This window comes from Melanostigma gelatinosum (assembly GCF_949748355.1).
Source record: "Melanostigma gelatinosum genome assembly, chromosome: 22".
NCBI classification, from domain to species: Eukaryota; Metazoa; Chordata; class Actinopteri; order Perciformes; family Zoarcidae; genus Melanostigma; species Melanostigma gelatinosum.
The window spans coordinates 9035598-9059218 of NC_136655.1; the positions used below are offsets into that span (position 1 = coordinate 9035598).

The 23621-nt window shown below is 43.1% G+C and overlaps 1 protein-coding gene across 1 annotated transcript in view; it reads left to right on the forward strand.

Moving 5' to 3' along the window:
- Positions 1 to 13098: 13098 nt before the first annotated feature.
- lrrc17 (leucine rich repeat containing 17) overlaps positions 13099 to 23621 on the forward strand; it is a 21592-nt gene continuing 11069 nt past the window's right edge. Inside the window, exons 1-3 of the mRNA XM_079294627.1 lie at positions 13099 to 13457; positions 20903 to 21285; positions 22160 to 22658. Coding sequence (XP_079150753.1) covers positions 21013 to 21285; positions 22160 to 22658 — 772 coding nt within the window. The 5' untranslated portion in view covers positions 13099 to 13457; positions 20903 to 21012. The remainder of the gene's footprint in view (positions 13458 to 20902; positions 21286 to 22159; positions 22659 to 23621) is intronic.

Genomic DNA, 23621 nt, shown 5'->3' on the forward strand with positions numbered 1-23621 from the left:
ATCAATCTGTCACGAGTGATGGGTCGCTTTGTCTTGATTCTCACGGCGATGCACTCAGGTTACATAAACATCTTTTCGTTTGGTTTAGGCTTAAAGTTGATCCAGGTGGCACTATAGCTATTTCTACAGCTGTGCCAAGACTGTTTTCCTTCTCAATCTTTATCGAAACAAAGAGGATTTACGTACCGGATGCAAGTTCTCCATTCCTTCATACTAGCATCCCACCAGACTACTGCTGGTCCAATCCTGGGTGGATTATATACACGAGACAAAGGGCCCCTGGGCACAGACATGCAAAAGGTCCCTTAAGACATAAAAGAAAACACAACAGATAGAAAAAAAGTCTCCTTTATGGGTAACTCTGGAAGTGAGAGGAGAAGGAAGGAAAGAAAGAAAAGCTCCATGGTATGTGTCTGTGTAATGGAAGCGGATTTCTCCGAGAGTTGCACATAGGCCCGTCGAGAGGGATGGAAACGATTAACTCCATCTGTTCACCAGAACCAGAGGATAGCCTCTCATTTACATACATGTTGACTTTGTGAGTATGTGTGTGTGTGTTGGTGTGTGTGTGTGTGTGTGTGTGTTCCCCACAGATCCAGGGAGAACTCCTTCAGGGCCGCCTGGCTTCCTTCCCTTTCATCCCAACCACAGTCCACAGACAGCCACATCCTTGGAAACGCAGCCCCCTCCCCGGTTAAGATGGAACATATACGACTCAAATCACCCCCCACTTTCTCCGCTTCTTTCTATTTTGGTTTCTACCAAATGCTTTTTCTAATGTTTTACCTTCCATTTCTCTCTTTTACTATTTCTTCTGTGTTTTTGAACACATCATGTTTTCTCATCATAAATCACTGTCTCTCCCTTTCACTTGCACACACACACACACTCTCTCTCTCTCACACACACACACACACACACACACACACTACGTCGCCAACTCGTCACTCATCACCACGAACAAATAATATCAGCAAAATCTCTGAGGGGATAACAGACATTTCACCATCTCAGAGTAGCTATATTAGGCTCATGTTGAACCCGTATGGCTGAGGTTTCCCATTGGAAAACTAATATTTCGTATTCTAGAAATATGTATTTGTGTCTCCAGCACAGTGGCCACACAGTCATACAGTAATACCGCTTATTAAATCAAATCATACGGCATATTATGAGGTTTTTCAGGAGAACGGCATTGAATAGCACTCAGACTTCAACTCAAAATCAACCTATGGACACTACATTGACATATTATCTTATTTTAGGTTGGTATAGCAAATGCCTTAAACATGAGCATTCATTTGGAGTTTTGTTTTGGCCACTAGAAAAAAATGATTGCTTTTATTGTTGTTTGTTTTAGCTCAGATTTGGGCTCCGACAACTCCACCAGACTGAGTTGAAACACTACATTTGTGTGCAATGAGCTGAAAGAGGCTATGAAGCGTTGTAGGTCTTTACTAAATGTACAAACCACAGAGACAGACTATAATTTTCCATGGATTTTGGTGCCATCTTGAAGAAGGCACAGTTCATTGTTATTGCATGATATGCTATGTCCACAACTGAGGTTTTCTGTGTTTTTCCACCCTCTTTGGTCAGAGACAGTTTCTCTGTAGTATGGAGTTTCTGTTTAGTCCTCAGGAAGAAGCCTACACCCCAAAAACCAAAATTACAGAGTAGGGAGCTCAGAAGGAGGGGGAGGGAGGCGGGTATCGGGAACTACAATAATGCAAACGTCTTCAGACATTCAAACGACAATTCAGCTCCTTTAAAGATCTGAAGTTGATAAAAAAATTAATCTGGCTCTCTTGAAAACACTCCCCATTTAAGAAAATGTGTGTGTTTGTGTGTGTGTTTCTACATATTTCTGTTCAGAGGTTTGCTGAAAAGGTGTCATGACTCACTCTGTCTCTCCGTGTCTGCCGGGTCTCATTACTACCACCCCCCCCATCTCCCATCCCCCACAGCTACCCAGTCCTCACGAAGTTGCACACATTCTCAAGTCCTCCAAACTCCACTGTTATTGGCCGGGTCTTTCAACCCCACCATAGTGACATGAAGTGATAACAGGGAAACCATAACAGGGGCAAAGGCCCTCCACTGAACCAGACGACTCAAACCAGTGAGCGTGAAGACAGCGAAAAAGAATGAAAAATGGACATTTAGATTAAACAAAAAAAAAAATTCTTTAAAGCTGCTAATGACACATTCATTTCATGGGCAAGTCAACAAGTCAACACATGTGCTCAGTTGGTGACTGAAGGTGAGTAATGCTGAGCAGATGCCGCAGATCATGGTGAAGCTATGCAGCTCCGGGGTCAGCTGCAGGCTCTCTCTGTGACCTTTGAACCCTCATTCAGCTGTGTGGGACGTCGGACAGCGTTTGAGCACGTGTGTGTGTGTGTGTGTGATGGCTGTGCAATTCACCATTGCATGCATTCACACACAAAATGCAAGCCTGTCCGGGTTCATAGATATTTAAACCATCATTTGGATCAGTATTTAATGAAACAGTTATAGCAGTGAAGGTAATTATGTCTAAAGACAAATGCCACGCTGCTTTCTTGTTGATTTGATCCTTTTTGTACTGCTGTCAGCCCAAACTCTGTGAAATTAATATCAAAATGTAAATTTTACGAGAGAAAGTTTAGTCATACAACAAGAACATTTCAGTATGTCTCCATGAATAATATCCTTGTTTCACTGCTGCTCTGTGGCAGATGTAGTAGTTTATACTGCTTGTTGTTCTCTGTGACCAGACTTCCAGAGGTTGTAAATTTTTACTGTGTGCACATGTCTGTTTGTGTACCTGTCTGTGTGCTCACAAACTCTGTTAAAGATAGCGAGACTTGAATTTCGATGAAAACGCTGCCTCAACCGGTAACACGTGGGACATGTTTCTGTGATCTGTGATCCACTTTTACAATCTCAGGAAGATTTTATTGAGGATTCTTTTTATTTTTTTGGCTTACATGTTCAAATAATGGACTTTAATGGGTATTTCTCTCAAACCTTTTGGGTTGCAACCGAAGGAAACACTCGTTTTGAAAAAGATCTGTGACCCTCTTTTACTTGTTTGAGGTTGATTTATACATTTCTTTACTCAACGATACTGCAAAAACAAGACCAAGTGGAGTTTCCTTCACTTCGATCCTCTAGGTTGGCCTGTCACCCTCTGCTTCTCTTTGTAACGCTTTCCATCAACACGCATGGAAACTTTGACCAATCAGCTGCTCTCCTCTGGTGTCATTGGTGGAGGCATGTACAGTAAATGACTGTAAAACGGATCCAAAGAGCTCTTTCCTGTCTTACTGCTGTTTTGGCTTCCCACCAGAGAGCTGAACACAGAGAGAAGTATAGTTCCAGTAAATTCAGTCTAGTGGGAGAATCTGAGGAAACAGGAGGAACTGGAGACAAAATGGCAAAACAAGTTAACATGGAGCATCTTTACATGCAATGAATAAACAGCCTTTGGATGACCATATGCCAATAAGGGGTGCACATTTGAATAAACTCTATATGTCCAGTGACTTGGAGGTGCCGTGTGGGTGTTTGAGCCATAACATTCAAGGGCAGAAAAAAAGAGGAATGTTCCTTAATTAAAAGACAAAACAGTCAGGCGAGCTCTGAAGCTGGTGCCTCTTCAGCACACACACACATCTTGAATAGCATCCGAGCTGTAAACCCGAAAAGAGATGCATTTCTGAAAGAAACAGCTTTTTTCGGTAAATTGATTAAAACATTGATGACTTGGCGCATGAACTACATCAGTTCAGCCACATTTTAGAAAGGAAAGAGCAGATGACCCTCTAGTACAGTAGAGCTGGTACTGTCCATCAAGCCATATGAAGAAGTGTTTTTAGAGCTCTTCAAACTCTGCAAAATAGCAGTCGCAATCCCAGTGAGTGCTGCTTCTTGTGAGCTGTGTTTTTCTACATTGAAAACTTACCTCAGGTCCACCATAACCAATGAGAGACTGCGCAATTCTGGATGCACTGAGTCGACAAGGCTCTGAATCACGAGTCATTTGTTGATCGGTTTGCCAAAAAGCGCACAAAAAGAAGAAGCAGAATACAGTTGCTGTAATGTGAAATCCTAGAAAGGAAAATACAGACTTGGATGCAGAGCCCCTCTAGTACAGTAGAGCTTGTGCTGTTCATTGAGCCTTATAAAGAAGTGCTGCAGCAGCAAAGGAGGTTCTGTTACTTGAGCTGAAGCACACAAATACCAATCTTTTTATACGGGTTATTTTTGTGCTGTTACTTCATACACTGAGCTAAAAATGTTGAACATTCTGTTGACTATTTTGCCCTGGCATGAATGTTCCCCTCCAACCCGTTCTCACTCCCAACTCGTCAAATACACACAGTTGGTCGGTGATCTCAGCATCAAAAATTGAGGCAACCTTTAGCAGCCGTATGCAACGCACCAGGCTTTCAATTTACTCGAATGCAACCCCCCCCCCGCACCGGTAAGAGCATGTCACGTAATATTAAGTGCGTGAGAGGCTGCTCAGGGTGGACGGGCAGTTGGCGTGGTGGATGTGCAAACAAATGATATTCAATGATGATCACTCTCAATGGTTCCAATGAATTATTCCAACAGTATCCATGCATGACAACTGGTGGTGTTAAGGTATGGTTTTAGGTAACTTAAACTCTGTACAGGGGAAGTCATCATCAAAAGAAGACAGCACAAGTTTGTGTGTGTGTGTTCATGTACTACTATGAAACAGCTGCTATAAACAGCTGTCGACAGTAATAAATGGCCCACAGAGTGGCACAGCATCAGAGAATTGTGACACACCACCCCTATTTAGCAGCTGAGGTTTATGGTGCTGTCGTCCTGTTAAATCACAGATTGCAGCTCCAGAGAGAAAGTTAGAACGTCTATAAAAGATCCAATTAAAGTAGCATGCAGTTAAACAGATGTTTCTTCAACATCTGTTTAACTGTTCTGCGTGTCTACACAGAAAGTGTTTCAGTCGTCCGAAACACGGGTGACCCACCATCAAAACTGTGCCTGAATGCATCCTGACTGAAGCAGCTGCTGTGCTAACATGCTACTTACGCTACGCCTCCTGTGTAGATACATTGTGAGATTGAGGTCTATTTGTACAACAGGTTAAAGATGGATTTCTTCTTGTGATAAAAGTTAAAAGCAGAACATACCTGAGTCAATATGAGTTTTCACTGAAAAAGGGCATCCATATGTTGCCCAGTCTAATAGATGGATAAGATGACTAACTATAGCTTTGAGTGAAAGACTCCAGCAAACTTCAAGTTAACACAACCCTCTTTCATGCTGTACAATGTGCATCATGTCAAGACACTGATCCCTGATCAGATGTTGACCTTTGGCCTTTGTTGCAAACTTTAAAAAATGCATAAATGTGTTTCAGGACACAGAATCCCCAATGTATTGACATAGATTAAATCATGTGGTTCCTCAAACAACGTCCTCTGCGTGCTGGAATTACTAGACTTGATTAAGTTTCTACTTGTAATAGGATTTGAGGTTGCAGCTGCATGAATTTTAATATAACACCTACTTTACATCTCACACAGCTGTGTAAACAGGCTCTATGCTTTGAGGAAATTATGCTCAAATTAGCATGTTATCATTTCAAAGCTAAATATAGTGTTGCAATTAGCGTGGGTATAGACAAAACCTAAATCCTAAAATACTGCTTATGCAAACATCAAGTAACAGTAGAAAGGAAATTCATATAAATTGTGCTTTCATTTCACTCGTCATCTTCCTGTACACAGATTCTTAGTCATGCTTTGTTTCAGTAAACATGCTTTACTAATTTGCAAAATATCAAATAAAATAAACCACGTTAAATGAAGCTTAGTTTGTGTGTGTGTGTGTGCTACACATGCAATACAGTTAAAGAAGAAGAAACCATTTTTATTGTCACATACACGAAATTTGACTACTGCATTTGACCCATCCCTGTATACAGGGAGCTGCCATTGATCGGCGCCCGGGGAGCCGGGGGTTCAGTGTGTTACTCAGGTACACATCCCAGTCGGGGATCGAACCGTTGACCTTCCGGTTCCACAGACGACCCTCTTAATCCGGTGAGCCACGGTCGCCCCCAGTTCACTGATCTATGGAAAATATAGCATGATGTGAGATGATTTCGACTCATCATTTTGGTTCCCAGGGGCAGTGACATGCCACAGAATATTAGTCAGATAAAGAGACAGAGAGATATGAGCTTGGTCTGTTATTAGCAGGACAATGCTTGCGTTGTGTTTGTACGTGATCCGTGATTATGGTGACACATGGTTGTTGGTCCAGCAGCATGGATGAATCACAACAAACTTGTTGAGGCAACAGAGATGTAGGAAAGCTTAGAGCAAGCAGCATGGCTTTGAGAAGAGTTTGGGTTTGAAAATGGAGCAAAACTAAAGCAGATAGTGTTTTGTATGGGGTGAAAGTACAATGGAAAAGTACTGGTAATGGTGACAGTAGGTAAAAAGGCTTCCAATTACATTACTTCCAACTGGCACAATTTGAATTTAAAAACAAAGAGGAGCAGCATGAGTTCATATTGAGCTTAACATAAAGGCAGGAACTAAAGATAAGAACAACTGGGAGAACTAAGCCTGCCATGCCAAAATAAAAGCATGATCGATGATTTGCTGGGCTCTGAATAATAATAAGGATAAGTCTTGATTGCAGCAACGCACCTCACATATAATATACCTCGGCTGGAGGAAAAATAAGTCTGTACAACTGTTCAGCAAGAAAAGACAAGGGTTTCTAAATGCAGTAGCATGTAAAACAAACAATACAGGAAGCGACTCATGAGGTTCTTGTTCCCCAAAGGAAGCACATACGAAAACAATCATGGACCCAGTATTGAACCCTGAGGAACACCATGCAACTACTCTATTTGTCAAAGAAAACAGTTCTATAACAAAGAGCTGGCCTGTGTATCATTTGAGTCGTTGACATCTTTCACCAAACTCTGGGAGCAGATATTTAGCACACTGGAGTATTTATTAAATAAAGTAGGTGACAAATGCATACAAATACAGAAATAAAACACCAAATTGACTCTTTGTGGTTTGCTGGATAAAATAACTTAAGGTATTTAAACTAATCCACCCCTGATTTTCTCCATACAGACGGCAATACCTAAAGAACACATCATCCTTCTGCAGTGGAGCACAGAGGGTAAAGGTTCCTAAGTCAAAGCAATTGTGCTTGGAAGAAACTGCCAAGATGTTAGTATCACTCTTTCCAGGACGCTGTCGGGTGGGTTTACTCTTTATGCAGCAATGGAATCAAGTAATATGGGGTGACAGGACATCAGGGTTCACACATTCTTTGAGACAGAGCTGCAGAAATAACCGGAATGTTCGAGTTAATGGATGGAACCAGAGAAACCTTTGACAGCTTTGCAAATCAGTAAACCGGCAAACGTAAATTTGGTGTTTGCTACAAATGAACTAGTTCAGAGAGGAGAAGCTCACTTGCTTACTTTCTCACTACCGCATACCTGGCCCTGGACGTTGCAAAGGTGTAAGGGATGCTGCTTTACAATCCCATAAACACTTTGCCTGAAGCACAATAACACCTTTAAATCTCTTCCACTTACTTCACCACCTGTGGAATTAAATCTACGGGTGGTGGCTACTGGATAAGAGGCTTATGGGTAAACAAAACAATTGTGTCTGCAATTTGCAAAGTGACGTGTATCACAAAATGGGACACCGCTACCATTTGCAATCTACGTGTAATCATTGCGCGCAATATCGGTTTGTGAAAGGGGAATAAAAAATATGCTGAAAAACCTTAACTAAGACAGCGAAGGAGACAGAAGGACAAAGAAGCAACACAGAACAGGATGTACACGTGTGTTGTTGTTGCATTCAATGTCTCACAATCCTTCATCTTTTATGTTCACTTACAAATGCTTCATTTTCTAGACTTCTTATTCACACAATGTATTTTCTGTTGTTTTGACAGAACATACATAGAAAAGCCCCAAAACGTTATGAGTAAATAAGATTTTCACATTTTTCACACAATTTAAAGAGCATTTGAATCCTTGAACGCTTACACACTACTTATTAAAGCTTTGGTGCTGTATTCACATGAAACAACAACATTTCTTTCCGCATCTTAAAGCAGTTAAGGTATTGGCTTTCGTGGCCATTTATTTCGTGGCTTCTATGGACTAATGTTTGCTTGGCCGGGGGAAATTTCCGGTGCTTGATAACTTGTCTTGGTGACCTCCCTCTGCACTCCGCTCAGGGAGAACAGCTACATATACCCTCGGCGCTAACAGGACTTTAATTTCGGCGTTTGTCTGGTCTGCTAAGGGTTACACATGCAGCTTTCTTTTGACCAGGAGGCTGTTGTATCCAGTGTGGAGGTCTATTTTGAAAAAGCAAGACAAGTGAAAACTGTGGTGAGATTGTAAGTAATGTTCAGCAACAGTAAAGAAGTTCACAGGGGAGGGTTTGCAATCATTGAATCCTCTCCACCCCCAAATACTCCCACAAGCTGTAACAATAAATATAAGCTTGTTCAGCATAATCTTTTCACTTCCTCTGAGAGAAGAATGATCCTCCACAAGGAGACAGATGAACTTATCCTCGGCCTTGTTATCGTATCACAGTAGGGAGAAGAGCTATGCAGTATGGTAAAAACTCCGAAATGTAATCCGGTCATTAGGGGCAGGAAAGAGCATGGCGATAAAAATGTTGACTTTTGACAGCTTTAAGCCATTAATTAATGCAGTCAGTCTGATACAGGGGAGTGAGGGTTGTTTGTGTGAACTCCCGCTAAACAGTCATTGGATATACAGTAGCCATAGTATATGAGAGATGTATTCTTTGATTTTCATAATAAAGCAATGTTTAGCAAAATAAAACTACAAATTCCAGTTTGTTGAAGAAAGTGGACAGAGCTCAGTCTGATGGGATTCATTTCTCAGTTGTGGCGAGCAGATTATAAAACTGTATACAAACAGTCACCTTTCCACCCTCCCGTTAGCCTGGATTAATGGCAGTCATTACTTTAAACACGCAGTCACAGTTAAGTCATTACAGCGTAATAAACTAGAGGTAGACATGTTATTCTCTTCTTTTGACACCTATTTAGACGTATTTAATGTCGGCCTATTTATTATTTCTACATCCAGCCTTCATTAATCTGGGTGCCATGTTGGATCCTTTCATCCAACATGGCACCCAGAAACAGATTGTAACAGACACCCAAGTTTGTTAGGTGACGCACAAGTAGTCCTGCAGATACAAAGACGATGTCATTGGTCGTGTCTTTGTTGATTTCTTTCTCTTCATGCTTTCTTTCTTTTTAGGATCCTTTATTTGTCTATCCGCGGACACATTCCAGATGTGTCAAGACTATTTTGATTCGTAACACTCCGTGATTATCCAGCGTAACATGTCGCTCAACATAAACTTTTTTTATTCTAGTCCTCCCATACGTAGCGTCTAGCGGCTAGACTCTAGCCTTTCCTTTGGCTCAGCGAAGAAAGAGAGGAAGGGAGTGAGTGTTTCGAGAAAGAAGTGATGCAAGACAAATAAATCACCAGGAGTGGGAGGAAAGGACACACAGAGCAAGAAGAAGGACAGAGATCAACAGTGAGAGAAAACAAAGCAGGGAAAGAAGAAGATGACATTGTTTCCTCATCTAAAGATTGCTTGTTGTCTTTGACGTGAGCGTGGACTCAATCAGTGCTCCGCACTTTAATGGGAGGGATTGAGTGTATCTTTGATTAAATAGGATTTAAGTTTGTAGCCACAGAGATATGGAGTCATCTGGTTTGTCTAAATAATTGCATCCGTACTGCTGCGTTTGTGTGGACACGTGTTGTTCCAATGCGTTTCCAGTCAGCCATGGGTTGTGGCCAGGTAGAAAAGCATGGGACACAGACTGGGAACCGTTCTCCTCATCTGTCTGCATCTCGTTCTCTCTAAAAAAAACAACAACAAAGAAATGCAAAGAAGAGGTAATTGATAAAACATGTATGTCCAGGATCAAATAAATGAAAACCTCATCTCCAACCAGAAAAGAAAGGAGTTCTCCATCGATTTAGCATTGAACTCCTTTATCATAACAGACAATGAAGATCAAAATCGATGCAGCAGAACCAGAGATATCGGCTTGCATTCTACCATGTCAAAACCTGGTGCCTACATTACCCACAGATCAGCTTGATTGCTTATAGACGATAGCTTTCATTACTGTTTCTTGCCTCTTGATGAATGTAAGTCTAATAGTCACTCTTCTTGTTGCTTTGTGTGTCCATCAACTCCTCCGGGAAATATCTGGCTCTTTAGCAGCTAAATGCTCCGCTGTGTTCAACAACTGGTTCTTAGCTTTGTCTGTCTGCTGTTTAGTGTGCAGCTTTTCCCAACATAATTTAGGGAGTTGATCTTTTCCCAACATATTTTCCCTGTGGCAGAGGCTGGAAATGCAGCTTCAGCCTAATGAGAGGGCAGTTTCTCACGTTTGGGGTCACCAGTCTCCAAAGCATACAATTAGAATGAATTATAATGACATTTATATTGGATTACCTCCCAAGAGGTTGTGATATATTCATATATTCAGACTTGAACCTTGCCTCAGATTCTGTAAGCTTTGTTTTTTTGATGATATCTGGCACAGTGCATTTTTTTTCGATTAGATATATATATCTAATCGATATCTAATATATTTAATATATTAGATATTAGATATATTTAGACATTGATATAGCACACAGAGGCTATAAACATGTCTGAAAGGGATGCATTGAGGTCAAAAGTCGACCCGGCTCTTTAAAGAATGTGTTTGAAGCATTTTAACAAGGCGCTCATCCTTCATCTCCCCGCTGGCCTGGCACACGAGCATCATACCTGGGCACGGACGTAGACACACACACACACGCGCACATGCATGAGGTCAGCTTTGGCAGAGGAAATACATTTTGCAGCCTGGAGGTTATTCTGTATTCTATTACTGTCTGGTCCTGGTATGCAGGCATGCTTTTGCAGATGTGATTGTACAGTAGGTGCTTGCATGTTTGAGGAGCGGATTACTGTCCGCCGTCCGCTGCTAAACACAGACAGGTTGACTGGTTTACAGCCTTTTCAGAAAAGCCCCCCCCCCCCCAGGTTTCCATCGCAGCTTCTCGCTACTTACTTAAAACAGTTGTTCTGGTGTAAGTGCTCTCAAGCTGTTTGAAGTGTTTGCCAGTAAGCAATCCAGTTAAGCCAGCGCAGAATGGTGGCCCTAATATGGAGCTGTTTCTCTCCGTGTTGTTGAAGAGAAGAGAGGAGGGGAGAAGGACAGAGCAAGCAGCAGTATGTTGATTAGCGGGGATCACCGTCTTGTGGCTCCATAAAATTACACAAAATCCACCACTTAGTCATTGATGAAACTATCCGTGCGGGAGCTGACAGGCCAACTGGTTCATGTTCGCAACATGTGGTAGAGAGTGGTGTGAAATCTTCACTGCCTCAGAAGTAAATATACAGACGTACTGCAGCGCAAAACAATCACACAGAGTTAACCGCAAACAAGACACCAGAAGCTCAAACATGATTCTGTCGAGGCTGAATCTCAACCCCCACAGAGAGAAGGCTGGAGCACACGTGTGTCCGCTGCTTTGTGCAGACGACACGCTGCAATAATAACGCTACCAAAACTGGTTTACAATTATAAGGAATTTAATTCCACTGATGCAAGTACGATTACAGTTAAACATTGGAGTACATACTCCTATGAAATATTAAAACAATAAAACCCCATTTGCAAAAAAACTCTACTCAGCTCCTCAGGTATAAAACACGTCCGTCCTCCGAGAGCCATCACGTGAGAGAGAAAAAAGACTTAATTCAAACCTCCCACAGATTCGTTCGCGACTCCTCCCCTTCCGTCTATCTCAATTGCTATTGGCCAATTTCCCTACGCACCTTTAGCTACTAATCCTACATCACTTTATGTTTATCTTAATTATGCATTCCCAAAACCCTTATGATTATGACTAATTATGAATTCTTAATTATGGATTATTAAACACTTTTATTATATCTACTAACTACAGTTTTTTTGCTCAAATTTCTTACAATTCATCACAGACATGTCAAACAAATCAACACAAGTGTTTGGTCATAAACCAAAGTGAAGAATTGGAACATGTTAAAATAAACATCAGGGGGTTCACCAAAGTCTCTAAGATTCATCCTCTGGGGACCATGAATGTCTTTTTCAAAATGTCAGGGGAATCCATCCAATAGTTTTTGATATTTTTCAGTCTGGACCTCGCCGCTAACAGGACTAAAAAAAAGTGGCAGGACAGAATAGATCACTGTGTTAGCGGCTGGTTCCACCTCTTGCACTTCTGTAAAGCGATGCAGTCCAGATGACGGGTGGCAAACCTTTTAGAAAACCTTGTGAAACCACAAGCGTTGCCTGTAACATCGTTCAGCGTCAGATGCTGGAAGTGGACTGAGGCTGTGGAGCAAAGCTGCTACGATTTACATCCACAACGAGCGGGGGTATGACGCCGCACACAAACAGGGTGGTTGAGTTATTTTGGACCTGCAGATCTCCGGTAGGTCCTGCGTCCCCGGATACCGATATCTGCGCTTTGGGTGTCGGCCAAATCTGCCTGATCTCATGGGAAGGAGTAACAAATAATTTCCCGACCTATACCTTTGTCATTTGCACACATTGTAAGGCCACGTTGTTCCCTTGATGCTCGTGGTTAGGTTTGGGATAAACATAATGCTTGGGCTTGAAATAATAAGCAAACTAAGTATTCCAACTCATGTGTGTTTACATTGCGTTATAATTTGATTAACTCCGAGTGTTTGGAGAGTATGTCTATCCCTCTCGGCCCATAAGGCCAGCTAGCATGCATATCCTGGAGGAAGTCCAGCGGTTTAACAGAGGGGGAGCAGTGCAGGGTTGCAGCCCTGCTACACGTGTATACGAGTGTGTGTGTGTGTGCAGCCTTGTGGCTCCTTTGAGAATCAGCTTTGCTTTGCTCACAGTCTCGTTCTCTCTCCTTCTCTCTCCTCACATTCTCAGTGTGATCCAGCTGAGTGGGTGAAAAGCAAGAGAGGCAGCTTGCATAAGGCAGCAGTCAATCACTCAGCACAGGCAGGCAGCCAGAGAGAGAGAGAGAGAGAGAGAGAGAGAGAGAGAGAGAGAGAGAGAGAGAGAGAGAGAGAGAGAGAGAGAGAGAGAGAGAGAGAGAGAGAGAGAGAGAGAGAGAGAGAGAGAGAGAGAGAGAGAGAGAGAGAGGAAAAGCAGCCAGTCGCTCGTCCCTCACTCCACGCTCTAACTTTAAAGGCAGACATGCAGATTTTCTTGTCTTAGACGCAGCGCTCATGACAGGACTAGGAGCCGGGGACGCGGGACCAACCGGAGATCTGCAGGTCCTAGTGGACGATCCTGAGCCAGATTCTCTCCCAGTACAGGTAGGACTGAAACCTTCATATTGAACCAAAGTGCATTAGATCTGTCTATCTACTAAAGATTATTCGGCTGGAAGCAGCAGCAAATCCCCAATCCTTCCTGATACAATATTCAACACGCAAGATTTCTTTTTCTTCTTCTTCTTTTTGGCAAGTATTGCTTGGCACCACAGTTAAGTTTCCAGTGACAGTCTGATTCGCTGAAGTCTTGTAAAAGACCACAGCATATTAAACTAATCTTGATGTGAAATAGTTGTTAGGTTGCTCAGCATGTAATATTTCTGCCTCTTTTACAATCTTTTCTGAAGGTTTTACAAGAAGAGTGACTTCCCTTCTTTTTTCTTAGAATAAAACAATAAATACAACTTTCATTTAAAGATGCATTGCAGCAACACAACATCAGAACACTGTGTTCAGTGTCAGACATTGATTCAAATACCTGCAGCTTAGATGTATTTCACACAAATGATAAAATTGTGAACATGTGAAGATAAGATCGGCCAAAACTCCATCCAAAAAAAAGCTACGAGTTATTGTATCCAACACCGTGAATTTGCATCTTTTGCCAGCTCGGAGCTTGAGGAACTGCTGAAGTAAGCTCTCTTTTTCTACTACAACATTCTAATTTGGAGTTTGGGCCAAGTTTATAGAGGGTCACTGCGCCCTGACGTTGATGAATTGCAGATAATATCTTGAGCAAAGACAACATTCAACGGCTAATTTTAGATGCTTCCTTGCTGTTTTTGTTATGTAACTGACTGGTGGTCCCACACACCCGGACTTAAAAGCACTCTGCAATGATTAGGCGTTAAGTTCCCTTTGTAACTCAACATACAGAGATACTTACACTTCTGGTAAAGTGATGGGTTCATTGACCCACTTGGACCCTCCTTGTACTGTAAGGAACTCTAGACAGTCATGTCCACCTTATGACTCATGTTCATAGACAACAGTTTATCCAATTAAGCATGAAGTCGAGACTTTGGTGGGATTTAGGAGTTTTGTCGGACAGCTCCTTTTGTACAGATTTCAAAAAATTTGAGGGCATAATATTACCAAAGAGGAAGCCAGAAGGGCTGCAGCGCTTCCTGAAGAGTTTGCATGTATTAGTTGTAGGTTTTCCACATGCCCCTGTGTACGTTTCAGAAAAATTCCACATCCATGCAGAGCGGAGCAATGTGTGGTTTCCCTCTGGAACCCTGCTCCAAAAAAAAAGAAAAAAAACTGGGGAAGAGAAAAAGCTTGACTTTGCAAGTTCACTCTGATTACAAAGAGAGAGAGAGACTCTTTAACGAAAATGACTGCTGTTTCAGCTCGCCGCAGTTAAGTTTAAGTGCAACACTTTGTAGAGAGAGGAGACAGAGAGAGAGTGGGAGTGTTTGCTGTGCCTGTTGCATGTGTGTGTGTGTGTGTGTGTGTGTGTGTGTGTGTGTGTGTGTGTGTGTGTGTGTGTGTGTGTGTGTGTGTGTGTTTAAGGTGCAGATGTGTCTGGCACCAACACAAAGCAATGGACATAGCCGGTTGGTTGGGGGAGACATTGTGTGTGTTTGTATGTGTAGCTCTGCTTAACATCTCATTCTCAAGACACTTTTTTTTGATTTTAAAAAAGAGTCGAAAACTGAACACACACACACACTGGAGTTGCATGGACTCAGAAACGCACGTGCATGGGACGTTGACCTCTTTTGAGGGTTGCAGTTACTATTCTTATGGTCTGGACTCCAGAGACTTGTATAAATCTGGTTTCTCATGGGTATATGGAACACACACAAAGGCACATTTGGCCTGTTTCAACCACAAAGGTTCTCCTTCTGAGTCTACCACCTCTGACCCTCTGTGAGAAACCAAATTGTAATTTTCTTCCCCCCCCCCCTTCTTGCCTCTCTTACTTTTCTGCAGAAGTGAACATGTCTGTTTTCAATTAGGCTCTCAGGGATGTGTGAGGGTTCTCTCTCTCGCCTGCTCTCGCTCCATTCACAGTCCATGTCTGCCGCTGTCTCATCCTCTGGTTTAGGATTCAGGGCTAGCCGTGCTTCTCCCTCTTCTCTTCACCCAATACTGTCATTCTTTCCTCGTGTTCCTTTCATTATTTAAAACTGGATGCTGGGTCTGTTGCATATGAACAAGCCGCAGACCTTCGGGCACACTTGCATTCCACACATGAAGGGAATTCAGCGCAGAGGAAAGTCAGGTCAGCTTGCTGGGAGGTTGGCTCGCAGAGGAAAACACGCTCACCTTTAAGAGTGCTCCGTGTGGCTTTGTCACTGTTTCTTTCTGTAATTAGCTGCCTGACTGACCGGCACACTGACTTTCTCTGCCTGACCCTGTGTTTTAACTCTTCTTGAATTCTTGACATTTTTCTGTTCGTAGTTCAGGAGAAGGGGCTCATTCTTGTTTTTGCAGCCTCCCCTGCTTGTTCTTGCTTTCTCTCTTTAACACAGTGGCCCCTTGTGTTTCCGAACAATTTCCTCTGGAGGTCTGAACTCTTTCCGTCCCCAGTTGCCAGTCCAGTGTTATTGGAGCATGGCGAGTCTTTACAGCGCGCCAGTGCAGGTATAGCAACTGTGCTGACTCAAGGTTTTGTGGGTGAGAGGTGGGACATTGGGTTTTCAAAGGACTTTAAGCCAGGGACACATATGCTTTCGCGTAATTGTGGAATGTCCCTCCAGTGTTGGGGAAAAAACAGGAATGTTCACCAACAGTTTAGGATTCAAGTCTTACCACCGGACCAGTCGGAGTCAAAGCATTTAACAGAATTAACATAGCAGCTAAGAACGAGTTCAACAAAGCTGGACAAATTAAAGTTAAAGAATAGACAAGACAACTATATACACGTGTGTTGAAAAATAGTTATATTGCATATTTGATAGATATATATATAATATGTAATGGACTCTATTTTTTGATCCACAAATGTAATCTCAGGTCTACTGTACGCTGTTGGCTCTTCCTTCAGTTGGTTAGGATTTAGAAAAAACACAACCTCCCTGGGTGTTCTCTCAACAGAAGCGCAGCGGTGTGAAAACTGAAACCAAACAAATCCCTCTCCTTTCCCTTTGCCATCATAATATTTCATGACCCATGTAAGTTCAGCTTCTAACATCAACCTCATCATTCCTTCCGTCTTTCACTTTCCATTCTGAAACACAGTGGTTTTCAATCATGTGTGCTTCCTCCGTCTGTATTAGTCTGACGGTCAGGGAGTGTCTCTTCTCTCACCGCCTCTTCCTGAAGGACGTGGGTTGTGATGGTTTTAGAGAGCCAACAGGTCTCTTCGCCCTCCGGTCTGCTGAGGACAAATGACCCGTTTGGAGCCCAGAGACAGTTCAGAAAACATACACAGACGCAGAATGTGTCAACATGTGTCTATTTCATATGTCATTGTCTCTCTTTGTGTACATACTATTATGTGTATATACTATTATAATATACACTTTTATACGTGTTCAGTGTGTGGAGGTTTTCCCTGCTTCATTCACACTCATTTGCACTTTTACCTTTGGTTCTTTGGAAGAGCGGTCTAACTTCCTCTCTGCCTGGCTAATGTCACCAGTGAAGTCATGCCAAACCACCTGGTTAAATGATGCTTTCCACTACATTATACTATGTATGTCTGTAACTTAATCAGTCAAACAGTTGTATCTGAAACTCTGAGCCTTTAGAGGAAATGCTCTCATCAAATTACAACATTGTATAAAGAGTGCAGGAATCTAAAGAATGAAAGTTTCAGATAAAGATGCACTAAAGCTGGTGCAGCAGGGAGACACATGATGTTCAGCTGGAGTTTAGTTCTAAGTCTACACTCCCTGCACACAGTCCCCCAAAACAAAGTCATAGAAACACTGAGCACGTGAGCATTTATTCAGTGGTTTGTTTTGATTGAGAGCACTCTTGTGCTGGGTACTTGCTGTCCCTTACTTGTCTAAAAGACTGGTGCGTAAACTGTTTTGGTTTTGAAAGCCATGAGAAAGATTTAACACAAATCCCCAGATAACGATGACTCCCATTTCAGACACAATGATGCATTGTTTGTTCAGTGCACGTTGGAAACTTAATCTCCATTATAACTGATGACATAATCATACTCTCACTGGTAAAAGTAAATCTATCTGATTGCGGTCTCCCTGTGGAATCCACCTAATGTGGTTGGAATGTGAAAGTATTGAAATTAAACCAGGAATGTTAACAAAACATTAAATGTCTGATAATTAGCACCCAATATAAAAAACCAAACAACATGCTGTGAACCGAGCGTGACCCGATTCCTGCAAACTGCACTCACTAAACTGTGTGCAGACTGATAAAACTGTCACCGGCACTACATAAAGCTCTGAAGGCTAGAATATGAATGATGAGATAATATTTGACATTCAGAGGTAAGTCATTGTTTCCGTTTCGTTAATCTTTTATCTGACTGAGGTTTGTGCGAGTAAGAATCTACATGGCCCCCTACCGTGGCTCTGAAATAGCACGACGCCGCTGTCCTTGGTGCTGAAGCAGTAGACGGATTTCTAATTTGCGAATTTCTCTCGGAGTCCCGCCTTTCTTTTAGTTTCGTCTTAGATCTGTAATATTCCAACCAAAAGAGCTGCTCATGTAGGCGGCTCACTTCGCTAATTGCGGCTGAACCCCCCTAAAAACACCTCCCCCCCCCCGTGTTACAAATGAACAAATCGGCTAACGCTATCGTTCACGCTTGCACGTACAGGGCAAACAAATCATCTGCTATCTTTTCATAAGACAATGCCACGGATTCTTCCCGCCGGCTCATTTTTTTCCATTGTCCAAAATGAGAAACATATTGCTGCCACATTCCATGTCTAGACAAACCTTTATTCTGGTTCAGCACAGATGGCAATGGCAGCAAAATAAAACCAGTCTGCACAGTATTTAAAGCAATATCCCCGCGGAAGTGCCTGAAACCCTGAGGTCTTTCTGATCAATGTTTAGAAGCACAGGGAGACTGTTTATTTTGGGGGGGTTGGCACAAACGTACCAGAAGGAGCTGGTTTGGGAAATAATACTAGACTGGGAGGGCTAATTTGAGCTGGTATGGGCTAGAGGTGAACCACAGGGATGGGTTTGGCCTGAGTGGGCTTGTTTTAGTCCCAGCTGGAATGTGTCATGGATATTACAGGCTGACCATGGCCGTCGATTTTCTTTTAAGAAGGGCTGGACCTTTCCTGGTCAACCGCTGTGATGTGGAAAAAAGATCTGAGAAGTACCAGCACTGGTCCAAATGGTTTGGAGATGGTGCATCGATTATAGTGCGAAGGAGAGAGAACATGCTGAAAAGCTTTTTTTCTGTGCAATAAATGTGAACCGTTTCACCAGCTTCTTTTAGAAGTGGAATTCAATTCTTTCATTCTTTTTTTGTTGACACCAGTGGACACTTCACTGTAGTGGAGTGTGTGTTTGCTGAGCTGAACCCATAGATCTTGCAAACGAGCGGTTTAGGACTACATGCAGAGTTGTGTTTGGGTCCACTCAGGAACCCTCTCCATGCTTTCCACCTCAGCCCGGTGTAGTCCGGTGTTTCGACTGGCACAAGTCTTGCCTTGTGTCGAAACATATGTCTCTCATCAGCTGCACAATCATGCAACACAGGCACAAGAATGTGTGCTCGTAGTTGTACCTGTGCACACAAACAGATAATATAAATCCATGAGGGCATGCTCGTATATAAATACAGAGAAAGAAGAAAGAGAGACCCAATCATACAGACACTGACAGATGGTGGCTGAGATGAACCTATTCAATTCATTTTGGGTTTGGAGTAACAGCTCACTAGAAGAGTATTATCGCATGCGACGGCTGCAGTGGAGGAAATCTAACTTTCTTCTTTGCTTCATTTAAGACGATTGACAGTTGGACAGTTGACGAGCGCTCACTGGACTGGAAAGTGTCTCCCTTGGTACATTTCTCAGCTGCTTCTGTGTGCAGCTGGCTAACATTGCCCAGTCTGTTATTCACAATGGAACGACACCATCTGCATTGACGGGCTTGTTCCACTGTGAGACAGACTGCAGGACTGGAGGGGGGTTGCGGTTTGGTACAGTTTGACTGATGAGTCTGTGTTTGTGTGTGTGTGTGTGTGTGTGTAGTGTCTTGGCAGACCTGTGGTTTTTGCCGTTATGCCTCTGATCACATAAGGGACCCATGACTCACTTCTTTTTTCTTTTTTAACCAGACAATGCACACACTCACACAAATACACAAAAGGAAAAAAACACACCCACATTCACATGGTCAGCAGGCAGGGAGTCCAAACAAGTAGCTATGTGACTACAAAAAAAAACACTTTTTACTTATTATTCAGCCGTAAATATTGATATCTCCAATATTGGAGTTTTCATATTCGTGGCTGATGATAGTTGGGCAGTACAAATTGTAAGACAGCAAGGCTGCAAGGAAGAGAGACAAAAAAACAACAAGGGTTGTTATTCAAAAAGTCAGAAAGTGGTTTTATATGAACAGTTTGGCAGATTGAAAGCACTTTCATATCTGTCTGTTAAATATAACACAAATGCAGGCAGTTCAATTATCTGGGCATAAAAACTGGGAAACAGCTGGCCCGACTACCAGCACCTCTAATTAACACATATCTATTATGTTTAATCTGGGGGGGGGTTTGTGCCAGACTACTCCCTGGGACAAGTTGCCAGTTGGCAAGCGGAGGCTCTGGGTTTCACTCACTGTCATTATGCTAAGCTGAGCTTACTGGCGTTTGGCTTTAGCTTCAATACAATCCAACGCTCAGTCAGAAAGCAAATAAGTGTATTTCCCAAGATTTCAAACCCTTCTTTTAAACAATAAATTCATAAACAATTATGTTAAATGCAATAGACGTGTTTTCTTTTTGCAAGGGATACACATCCCACAATTGGATGATTCATCAATGCCAAGACAGCAAGATGAAAACAGAGAAGGAGATGGAATCAGAGCTGTGACACGAGCCACTAAAGGTAGACAGAAAGGGCATCTGGGTCGGTTTAGCTGAGGTAGAAAACATTCATGGGATATCCGTGAAAGAAAAGTGCACTTTACTACGACCACATTTCAACACGGAACATGTTAACACTTAACAAACGTCTCTCTTTTGCGTCAAACCTCCTGTTTCCTTTCGCTCTACCTCTCCGCTAATTCTTTCAACATGTGCCGTGTTACCATTTCAGTTGTCAGCATGTCTCGACATGCCACTAAGACAAACCCCGGGACATTTTATTGTATTTGTGAATGAAATGATTTCCGCAAGGGACATTCAAAAGAGCAATTCCAGAAACTACAACCACACAGACATTTATGACTGCATCACCTGAAAGTTTTTTGTTTTTTTTTTGCAAATAACCCAAGTAAAAAATGTTCAGTGTCAGCTATACTATGAGTGAGTTTGTGGCCATTGAAGACCTATTAAAAATTCCCCTCTGTTTTCCTCTTCATACACACAGCTGTGACCGGCCTCCCGTGTCCCGTCACACCGATCTACCAACAAGTCCAAGTCGTCCAAGGTTCACTTGATTACTGAGAGGCCTCCCTGTCTCTCCTCCCCTCTCCCATCATGCGTCTCCTCGCCACCCTCGTCCTTTTGCTGCTCCTCGGGTCAGCTGAGCCCCGGAGAGGCCCTCGGTCAGGGGCTGTGGAGAGGGGCGCTGGGGGCCACGTACGGGGCAGAGGCAGAGCCGGAGTGATGCGACGCCATACTCAGGAGTGTAAGGAATACGTGGAGGCAGGGGACAAGTACCTGGACTGTCAGGACAGGCAGCTGACCACCGTGATGCAGGACTGGCCCAAAGATATTCACCACCTGCTTTTGGCAAGAAATAAGATTCAGGTTTGTGCAGACTATGAAAGAGTCAAGACATAAATGGACTGCAGCAGGTGATCTAAGACCCAACTAACAATAATAAAGTGTCGAGCACAGCGTTGTGCAACAAATGCATCCCTATTCTGTGCGTTAGCGTCTCGAGCCTCTTACTCTGACGCTAAACCCTGCCAGCATGTTGATACCATGAGCATCTGTGCACCATTTATTTGGCTCCGGGATCAAAGACAGACTTTTCTGCTGCGTATTTGTGTGTGTAGATGTTTGCATGTCTGAGTGAGCACACAGGATGTGTGTCACAGGTGTTGAGAGGAATAAAACAAAAAAGCTTTGCCAGCGACGAGTGACTTACAAAGACAGTGTAAATGAGTATAATTAAACCTTATTTTCAAGTTCAAACAGTTGGCTTGTTGAATGAATGAGTAGTGAGGGAAACAAAGTGAAAACATTTTAATGTGTTCTTTATAACTGCAATTTCATCATCAAAACCCAATCTTTGCAGATTGTATGTAAAACCTCAGATTTATACGGATCAAATGACTTGAAGGTTTCGCTTATAGTGACGAATACCCGACTCCTGCAGTTCAGTTTTATGAAGCATTTTAGCAGACTTCAGCTCAATGTTTTCTTTTTTACGGCTCACATCTTTACTGTTTTGGTTCGACCTCATCGCTCTCGAGAGCCATATTTTCAGGCTCAGTGGGCAGCTGCCCAGCGCAGAAGAAGTGAGCGAATAGCTGGTGAACAAAGTGGAACATCTAGCAGCTAAAGAGCTGAATAGTAAATATCTCGTCCGTCTACGAGTCTGACAAAGCTCTGCTTGAGACAGACATGGTTTCAAAAGAGCAGACACACACCAACAGTTTACGTCTCTCCCTTTTAGGTTTTAAGGGACAACATGTTCTCCCAGTTCACCCAGCTGAAGAGCCTGGACCTCCAGCAGAACCACATCTCCATGGTGGAGGACGGAGCGTTCACTGGCCTCTCCAAGCTCCGAACCCTGCTCCTCCAGCACAACAGACTGAAAACAGCCACCGAGGAGGTCCTGCTCCCTCTCACCCGCCTCACCTACCTCCGTCTCTACGACAACCCCTGGAGCTGCCGCTGCTCATTGGACAGCCTGGTCAGGGCCCTGCAGGTGCCCAGCAACCGCAACTTCGGCAACTACGGCAAGTGTGCGGAGCCCCAGTCGCTGAGTGGCCAGAAGCTGAGGAAGCTGAACGTGGACTTGTTGTGTGCGGACGACAGCCAGGTGGACAGGCGGCCGGGGGGCGGAGATAGGGGGCAACCGAAGCCTCCGCCGATCAAAGTGAAGACGGAGGCCACGTCCATGTGCCACACCTACATGTTCCCCAAACCTCTGCTGGACTGCAGCAACAAAGGTGAGACTGTCAAGCTCTGCATCCCTGTGACTTCACTGTGTCACGTCCTGTTTATAGTTGTTTGAAACTGAATTCAGCCAAAGCAATCATTATGCTGGTTGATTATAAAAGAGGAAACATGTGCACTGTGTCCACAGAAAAGGGTTCACTTGACTCTGAGGAGCGGCGTAAACTCACCTAAAGAATCAGGACCGTTCATTTGCAGCCAAACCCAAATCATTTAGCTGAAGAAATGATTTTCTTTCTGTCAAATATATCAACAACAAATATACTGTCCTGGCATGAAGAGTACCTTGTATGAAAGGTACATTTGTTAAGTTTGCTCAGCACTCTCCAGTGTCGAGTCCTTCTTGCTTATTCAGTGAAAGAATTAGTTTACTGTCTAATGTTTCGGTTCCACTGAGGCTGAGCGAGCAGAGCATGCGTTTGTTTTCTCAGGTTTGCCACCCGGGGGGGGGGGGGGGGGGGGGGCGCATCTGTTCTTCATTGAGAGGGAGGGAGCAGGCTGGTCGTAGTCCGTTCTGTCAAACTAAAAGCTTGCATTTTCAAGCATGGACCATCATTTTCCATTTTATCCTAACTTGGTTGACATCAGACTACCTGCTGTGATTATGTTGCATCATTGTTTGTGTTCTTGTGCGGTCGGTGTTCAACGGCGTCTCTTTTTTTGTATTGTATTCTAATTTGAATCATGCATACATTAACTTTCTGCAGATTTGTGTCCGCCAAGACATTTTCGAAGGCAGTAATTACCACCAGCACCATACCCTGTTTGTGTTTCCAGTTTTAACACTGAGTCAGCATGTCTAGAAAGCTGCAGAAATATGGAAACAGACAGGCACCAGTGCAAATACAGGGAGGAGAGATGGAGCGAAGGGAAAGCGAGGGCTTCTTTCAGCTCTTCCAGTTTTCACATCTGGTTCTCTCTCTGTGTGTAAAAACGACACTATGAGGCTGCAATCA